This window comes from Propithecus coquereli, unplaced genomic scaffold, assembly GCF_000956105.1.
Source record: "Propithecus coquereli isolate 6110/MARCELLA unplaced genomic scaffold, Pcoq_1.0 Scaffold111, whole genome shotgun sequence".
NCBI classification, from domain to species: Eukaryota; Metazoa; Chordata; class Mammalia; order Primates; family Indriidae; genus Propithecus; species Propithecus coquereli.
The window spans coordinates 5,954,784-5,963,798 of NW_012135081.1; the positions used below are offsets into that span (position 1 = coordinate 5,954,784).

Consider the following 9,015-nt stretch of genomic DNA (forward strand, 5'->3'; position numbering starts at 1 on the left):
ACCAGACTTCAGAATATCTATTCTTTTTCAAACTTTAGGGGAAAGAAGTTGTTCTAAATTAGCAATGAAAATGTATATGTATATATATATATATATACAAAAAACAATAAAGAGGAAGAATTAAGAGAAATATGTATATAGAGAAGGGAAAAGAAAAAAGGAAGAGGAAACGAAAAGAAAAAGAAAAAAGAAAAGAAAAAGAAGAAAGAATAAAAAGAAAAAGAAAAGAAAAAAAGGAAAAGAAGAGGAAAAGAAAACAAACAAACAAACAAACAAAAAAACCCACAAAAAACGACCCCTTTACTCCTCCTGGAGGCAGAGGCAGGTCCTTTGGCACAATGTGTGGGTAGGGGTCGAGTCGCCTGGCAGAGGGGCTAGTTATGTCATCTCAGATCACAACTATACAAAAAAATTTAAAAGAAAAAAAAAATGGCCCCTTTAGTCTGCCTAGTGGCAGAGGCTGGCCCTTTAGCGCGGTGTGTTGGGGCAGAGGTCGAATCGCCAGGCAGAGGGGGGCTTATGTGTCCCAGATCACAGTTCTATAAGCAATCTCCCACAGTTCACTCTCAGTTCTCTGTCATTTTGCAGACAGCGCCAGCGACTGAGTGGAACAGGGCCGCCGGAGACCGCCTGGAAACTCGGCAGCAATATCGCTCTTTCTCTCTTTTTCGCCCTTTCGGAGGCGGGGCTTCAGTCTGCGGCTGGGACAGACTCCACACATTCGGGAGAAAAAGTGGCTGCGCGCCACTCCTCGCAGGGCGCGACCAGCTCTGCCACAGAGGTAGCGGCTATGACTCAGGCGGACGCCCGGGCAACAAGTCCCCGCGGTCACAGGCTTTGGGGTCCACGAATTGCAGCTGCCCACCCCCTGCTAGTCAGCACTGAAGCCGACTGCACCGGGAGGGGATCCGGAGCCAGAGTCCGCCGTTGCCTATTCCCAGAGCTGGGTCCTAGGGCTGCACGCTGAGCTCGCCGTGCACCCTACCCACAGCGACTCTGCACCGATCTGCGGGAGGACTCTGTGCTGTGTCCCTCCCAGCGCCCGCGGAACTTTCAGCAATTTCCGTGGGTAGAGCCTCTTTTATGGAGTTCCCCTGCCCCGATCTAGTCTTGGCAGTCTCCTGTGGCAAGAAGCTGCCTCCAAACTCTCCCCTGTGGGCTCGGGTGGCCTCCAATCTGGGGAGTGCACACTCAGGCCGGTCCCTCCCCAGCGATGCCGATCCAGTGCCGTGCTCCGCTGCTTTCGCAATGGACCCCGCTCCTGTCTCGGCTCCCCACCGCTTGTCAGTCTGTGCTACCACTTCGCACTGACCTCTGGCACTTCCCTGCCTGCGTGGGAGTGGGGTTTGGTGAGGGAAGAGTCGTCTTCCTGTGAGTCAGATCGCACTGCCCGGGTGAGCCCGCCACTGGGCGTGGCCCTCCTGCACTGCCTTTCCCCATTGTCCCAACTCTCCGATAATTTGTGACCGCTTATCCAGCTAACCTTATTCTATCCGCAGGACTGCTTGTCCCTCGCTGCTTCTCTGTAGATTCATGAAGCTAATCCTGTAGGGGAGCGCCTCATTCGCGTGTGGGTGTCCGTGTTCTTCACCTCCCACTCTGGGAGCAGAGAGCCAGGAGGTCACCCCTAATCTGCCATCTTCCGGAGTCTTCTTTTTTTTTTTTTTGATTTTATTTCTTTATATTCATCATTATAGATCTGTCTGACTACTTTAGGCCATGAAATATAAGCAGAAATAATGTGTCACTTGCAAATGGAATTATATAATAGCCTGTACATTATTTTCTACCTTATTTTATTCCTGACAGTTACTGATGATATTTAAATTATGTTAACTTGAGTCCTGAATGAAGCAACATGTGAAAGAGAGTCTTTAGCCAACCTGCATTTGACATGTGTTGGAAAGGAGAAATAATTTTGTTTTAAGCAATTGAAACATGGACGTTGTTTGTTAATAAGCACACCATAAAAAACCTTCAATAGTATAGCAATGATGGCCTGATAAACAATTGCAGAAAAACAGTACAGTAGCAAGTATTCATATGTTTTCCTTGCTCTGATACCCCTCTCCATTTCTATTTTATTTATTTTATAACTTAAACATCATTCTGCAGGATATTAGACAGAGATTTTTCACTGAACTACAAGGGCAATGAATATTACCCAAAAAATAGAAGCAATGACAATTTGCCCTTTCCTTTGGTCAAAAGAGTGAACTTGCTTTTGTTGTCTGAGAGATAGTTACTACATTAGTGTATGCTGCTCTTTCTAAAGTTGTTTTTCTTAAGATTTTATATGGGTAGAAGTTTTTATTGGGGTGAAAATCAAAAGAAAAATCTTTACTATGTACCATGTATTTACTAATCTTCTTCTTTCCTACCATCTTTCTAGATGAAGAGATGGGAGGAGAATGCTTTTTCAAGTCCTAGTTTCTTTTTGGAACATTGTGGTTTCCTAAACATAAATCTTCCCACACATCTTCTAAAAACAATGGATTACAAAGAAGAATAAATAAGATTACCCATAGCCCAAACCCTGAGCATCAATAAATGACTAGAAAAATCATCTCCAAGACCACGCACCAAAGCAAGGAGTAATGCAGGAATTTTGTGATTAGAGGAAAGTTAGTTGGAGTCTTAAATGTGAAAAACATTAAAAATAAATAAAAACTGGTAAGATCAATGAAGTTTCATCTCTTTGCTGTTATTAGATGGAAAAAATAATGAATTTGGTGCATCAGATTGCCAATTACTAAGGAGTCTAAAGAAAAGGGATTAAAAAGCTTACAAGATATGAACTGTCTTCCTTTAAGACATAACTTCTGAGGCAGAGTTGGGTACCTTGTACTAGTTTTCTATCCTGTATAATAAATTACCACAAACTTAGCACCTCAAAAAGGGCACACATGTATTGTCTCACCATTTCTGTAAGTCAGAATCTGGGCACTATTTAGCTGGGTGTTCTGCAAAGCTGCAATCAAGGTGTCTGGAGGGCTGGGTTTTTATCTGAAGGATTGACCGTGGGTGGGTCCACTTCCAAAATTAGTTAGGTTGTCAGCAAAATAACATTTCTTATAACTGTAGAATTCATGGACTCTTGTTTATTAAAAGCCAGCAATGGAGAAAAGCAGTATAGAAAGTTAGCCATCAAGAGTCTTTTGTAATATATCATAATCATGACAGTGAAATAACATCATCTTTGCCATCTTGCAATATGGCAATATGCATTGGTTAGAAGTAAGCCACAGCCCTGACCACTCTCATGGAGAAGAGATTATACAAGGCTGTGAACGTCAAGAGTTGAAGATCAGGGAGAGTATCTAAAACTCTACCTGCTAGAAAGCTTGGAAAAAAGATATTTTCCTGGAAGCTAGGTGGTGAAAATTAAAAAAAAAAAAAAAAAAGAAGGAGTTGTGGAGAAACTGAAATATCCTAAATATAACATTTACAGAATATCAGAAAAGAAATAAATGCATTATTTTACTTAAAAAATATTGCCATTTATGGAATGTTCTCTTGAAATAAGGCAATCAATGTAAATCAGCCCCAGTCTTACAGATTCACCTGCTATGGAAAGTCCAGGTAAATACAAACATAATTCTAAGGACAAACATAATTTGAATCCAGCACCCATAAGAAACATACTGTAAGAAAACAAAAAGCGAGCATCAAACACTTCAGTAGCTGAAAACCATGTGCCTGACCCAAATTGTCTAATAGGAAATATTAGACAAATATGATGAAATGGTACATAATCTTTGCTTGCTTTATTTTCTAATGTGAAAGAAACAATGCCAAAGGAGTTCATTAGATAATCAGTTTTATGAGTTTTATGTTCATATTATACTCTCTCAATTATTACTGTGTCTAAAGGATGTGCCTATCTACTACCCATATTTTGCCTAAAATAGGTGCTCAATATGATTTTATTAGCAAATAAAGCATCTGAATAGCACATTTCATGTCCTTGTGGTCCTTTCCTCTTGCTATTTTCTGCTTCTTCACATTTTTGTGTTTGGATCTTATCTTGGCAAATACTTATCTCAGGTTAAAAAAATATTGATAATATGAACTCCAAGATAATTCTAAGACCATTATTTCCTCATTATTGTTGTTTGCATTGTACACCTCTCTGATGTTTAATGTTAAAAAAAATCATTTCTAAATGATACCTAATTAAAATTATTCAATTTAACTTCAGAATTCAGTCACCACTACCATCTCTCTCCAGAGACATTTTAAGCCTGTTTTCCTACAAGAATCTCCTGTGAATATTTTGAAGGAGGGGAGAAAAAGCAGATTAATATCAGTCTGTTTCTTCTGGAGAGCATGTTTTTAAAAACGAGTTTTCTTGCTGGAAGGTAAAGACTGAATAAAAAAAAATGACAACCCATGTTTCTTTCACAAGAGTTACTGAGACACAAGTAAAATAAAATATTGGTAGGTTTTCCTAGCATTCAGAGTCAGGACTTTTTTAGTTTTAGGAAAATTTGGGGGGAAATGAGATACTAAATGCCTGGCCTTGCCTTGTACAACTTAGCATATTCCCTGTACACTTCCAACCATTTTCATGCATATGCCTTGCAGCTCATGTCTTTTCCATAGCTGTTGTTTCTTTATTCTCACTCATGATTTGGGCCCTTTCCTTCATATGAACGAAGAGCTTCACTTAATTAACTAGGAAAATACACAACTTTATCTTCTCTATTCTCATGTTCCTCTGTAAATATTTCCCGGATTCTGACAAAGATCCCAGATTTTCTTTCTTTCCCTCTTTCTTTCCTTTTCTTCCTTCTTCCCTCCCTCCCCTTTTTCTCCCTCCCTTTTTCTTCTCTCTTCTCTTCTCTTCTTTTTTCTTCTCTTCTCTTCTCTTCTCTTCTCTTCTCTTCTCTTCTCTTTTCTCTCTCTTATCCACATTCCAGGAAACCTTGATCTCTGGTCTGAATTCCTGCACTGTAAACAGATGCAAACTGCCCATTTTACTGCTGCCCTTTCTCACTTCCACAGCCTCTGGCTTTATTCCTAAACAATAAATTAGTACCAGTGACAATGTTACTCAATGAAAAATTTTGCAATACTGCCCGAGTTTCAGACTTATCCCATTGACTGGGACATCCAGATTTGTCAGTGTGTTACCAACTCTTTCTTGGATCACCAGTTGCAGGACCTCTTAGATACTCTGCTATAGTCTGATTGTGGCACTTTCTAACAGCAACTGGGACTATGTCACCTTCCTGCCAGGGCCTCCCCCATTCCAGGAATGGAAAACGGAATTTTCTATTGGATTCAGTCCTACAATATGTTCCATTTTACTGTGTATGACCAGGATCATCTTGCCAAATTTCGCCTACTCACTACATAAGTATGTTGATATGTTAAGAAAATCAAGACAGAAATAGGTTGGGAAGACGATGAAATGTTCCAAAAGTAAAACATCAAACATTGACACTCCATAAAGTAAAGCAACACAGTATTTGGGCTTGAGCAGTCAAACTGCTACCACATGGGATTATATAATCGTAAGTATGTTTTTCATTTTTTGCCTCATTGATTTTTTCCATTTTCTAATCAATTTATAACTTAAATCCTTTAACTTTGGCTGTTAGAATATCTTTTATAAAATGATAAATTATTTAATTCAAAGAGGAAAAACTTTGAAAAGTTTGTAAAACTGTAAAAAATTTTGTGTTTCTTTCCTTAGGATTATATGTTAGTTTTGATGGTTCTCATTCATTTGTTAAGTTATTAATTCTCTATATACGCAAGACTAACATTAAATATCTTGAAAAATTGTGAAAACTCTAAAAATGTGTCAAAATATTTTATTTTCAGAAAATCAGAACATGTGGTCATTGCTATAGTATCTTAATAAAAATAAAAGAATACTTTACATTTTAAAGTTTTTACCTAGCTTTCACACACATAAGGTCAATTTTTTAAAAGTAAAACACATTTGGTAAGTATTTTTTTATTATACAGATGCATTTATTAGACCTATCAAAGACCTTAATATTAAATGACTAGAGATCTAGAAGGCAAATACCAGACAGATTTTTTTTGTGCATGGTTAACACATATATTTTCAGAATTCAGTACAACTTGGTGTCTAGTTTGTTTTATTATAGGTCTTATATGTTTCTTAATACAGCAGATGTGATAAAATGTAACCCTATACTCACTAAATCAGTTTCTTGTTATCTATTATAGATCTGGCAGAAATCAACAATAAGAAATGAAAAATCACACATTTGAGAACCAGTTCATTCTTCTGGGATTAACAGATGACCCAAAGCTAAATGTTTTGATTTTTATATTTGTATTTTTCACATATATACCGAGTATAACTGGAAACCTGACCATCATCACCCTCACTCTGATAGATTCACACCTCAAAACACCCATGTATTTCTTCCTTAGGAATTTCTCTTTTCTAGAAATCTCATTCACAACAGTTTGTATTCCTAGATTTCTGGTCAGCATTGTAACAGGGGATATGACCATTTCCTATAATTCTTGCATGGCCCAGGTATTTTTCTTCATACTCCTTGGTTCAACAGAATTTTTCCTTTTGACTGCTATGTCCTATGATCGTTACGTAGCTATCTGTAAGCCATTGCACTACACAACAATGATGAACAGCAGGGTCTGCATCCAGCTTGTAATTAGTTCTTGGCTGGCTGGATTTCTCATTATCTTTCCCCCTGTGATCATGGGGCTTCAGCTGGATTTCTGTGACTCCAACGTCATTGACCACTTCACCTGTGACTCCTCTCCTATGCTACTGATCTCCTGCACAGACACAGCACTCCTAGAGCTCATGGGATTTTTCTTGGCAGTATTCACTCTCATGGTAACCTTAACATTAGTGATTCTTTCCTATGTATTTATCCTGAAGACAATTCTGAGAATTCCCTCTGCTGAGCAAAGAAAAAAGGCCTTTTCCACTTGTTCTTCACACATGATTGTTGTCTCCATTTCTTATGGAAGCTGCATTTTCATGTATGTCAAAACTTCAGCAAAAGAAGGAGTAGCTTTGACCAAGAGTATAGCAGTGCTCAATACCTCTGTTGTTCCAATGCTAAATCCTTTTATTTACTCCCTAAGGAACCAGCAGGTAAAACAATCGTTTAAGAACTTGGTCAAAAAATGCTTCTCAAATAAATTTTAATAATAAAGAAATTTAGATCCTCAACTTTAAATGGAAACTTAACTGTAACATAATAATAACATTGTTCTATTTCTCCATCCAATATTCTATGCAACTTCTTTTTCCTTCAGGTTTTATTCTTCACTTATTCCATTTTGACCTATTTGGCTCAATTATCCTTTTATATTAACATGACCTGAAAATATTCTCAGTATGAGTGACCTGATGTTACATACACAAGAATGACATTTAACAAAAATATCAGAACTTAGTTTTAAACAATCATTGAAAGACTTGCTCTTTGGGCACCAAGTGGAAAACTAAATAAAAGGTCTCATCAAACAATTTTGAAAAATTATTTATCCCAGTGCATAATCACAGAGTACTAAGATAAGCTCTGCTGCGAGGTAAAATCCTCTACCTCTAGTATGCTTCTATTTTTCCTTGTATTTCCTTTGGTTTTTGCATTATAAATGTTGCCCTGTGCTATTTGGTGTTATATATGTTCATTGTGAATTTCATCCTTTAATATTATAACATATCTTGCTTAATGCTTTTTTGATCCAAATTCTAGAATTACTGCAAGTCTGGTTGTGATATCTTTGTCAGCCCCAATAGTCTCACCACAAGGTATCCTTAATGAACTACACTGATGGTTGTGCAATAAATCATTCCTTTTAGTTAATTTGCTGATGCTGAGCCCAGAGCTCATATAAGGCTCCCTTGGAAAGAATCTGGCTTGCCTTTGGTTTCCCAAAATCCAATTTTCTCTCTTTTGATATTTCCATCAATTTAAAGTCCTATACATTCTATTTCCTAGGTAGCTCTCAAAATTTCTGGTACACTGATGATACCTTAAATTGTTTTCTAGTGGTTGTATGGTTTCGCTCCTTTATAAAAAGATAGATATTTTTGTGGATGTTGAAAGGCGTGGGATTAAGCATGTGTACATTGTCCATACCTTGATATATGTCTTTCCTATAAGATATTCTTAATTATAGCTATACACTGATAAAAATAAAACTTTGTTTAGTATTCATCTATTTGCTTCTTTCCTCTCTTCTTCCAATGCACAAACACATGAAATCATTTAATTTACTATCAGAACACATTTCCTTAATATTAGAACTATCAGTTCTTGGGTTCTCTTTTCTTTCAATTTAAAAAATGAGTTCTCCCATCCAGGTACTGACTGGGCCCGACTCTGCTTAGCTTCCGAGGTCAGGCGGGATCGGGCACGTTCAGGGCGGTGTGGCCATAACCTGCATTTGGGTGAGGCAAAGACATAAAATGTAACTATAATGTTTGTACCCTCACAAAACCCTGGAATAATAAATTTTAAAAAAAAGGGAAAAAAAATAAAAAATGAGTTCTCCCAACAGGTGTTTATAGAAACAAGGTTACAAACAATCAAAAGCAGGTGAAAACTAACACATTCAATCTGAGAGTATGAATGTCCAAATGTCTAAAAAGGCCATATAATATTTTCATCTGTATATATTACTGAAAAGCTTTATGATATCTGCTTGTAGAAAGTGTTTTGCTACACTGATAATGATTTCAGTTAGAATTGGGAAGAATACTAGCCACTCTTAGACATCATAGAGCTGAATGTCCCAGCTATTCAAGACTTATGCTTTTGTTTCTCTCTTTGCATTACAAAACTTTTCATTTTTCCAATAGTTGCTCTGGAGATTCTATGTAAATCTGAGTTTGCTTTGCATCTATTGATGGGGATATGACTCAAGCAATGTGTTTTTTTTGGCGGGGGGGTTCAACTGCTACTTTTTTTTTCTTTTATTTCAGCATATTATGGGGGTACAGATGTTTAGGTTACATATGTTGCCCTTGGTCCCCCCCAAGTCCGT

The 9,015-nt window shown here is 37.6% G+C and overlaps 1 protein-coding gene across 1 annotated transcript; it reads left to right on the top strand.

Moving 5' to 3' along the window:
• The first annotated feature begins 6,232 nt into the window (after window positions 1–6,232).
• Window positions 6,233–7,168, top strand: LOC105815212 (olfactory receptor 6C76-like). The gene has a single exon (XM_012650353.1). The coding sequence runs from the start codon at window positions 6,233–6,235 to the stop codon at window positions 7,166–7,168; it is 936 nt and encodes a 311-aa protein (XP_012505807.1).
• Window positions 7,169–9,015: the final 1,847 nt, after the last annotated feature.

Bases quoted from the DNA above. Each gene is read 5' to 3' on its own strand.
- LOC105815212 (XM_012650353.1), top strand. From the start codon at position 6,233: ATGAAAAATCACACATTTGAGAACCAGTTCATTCTTCTGGGATTAACA.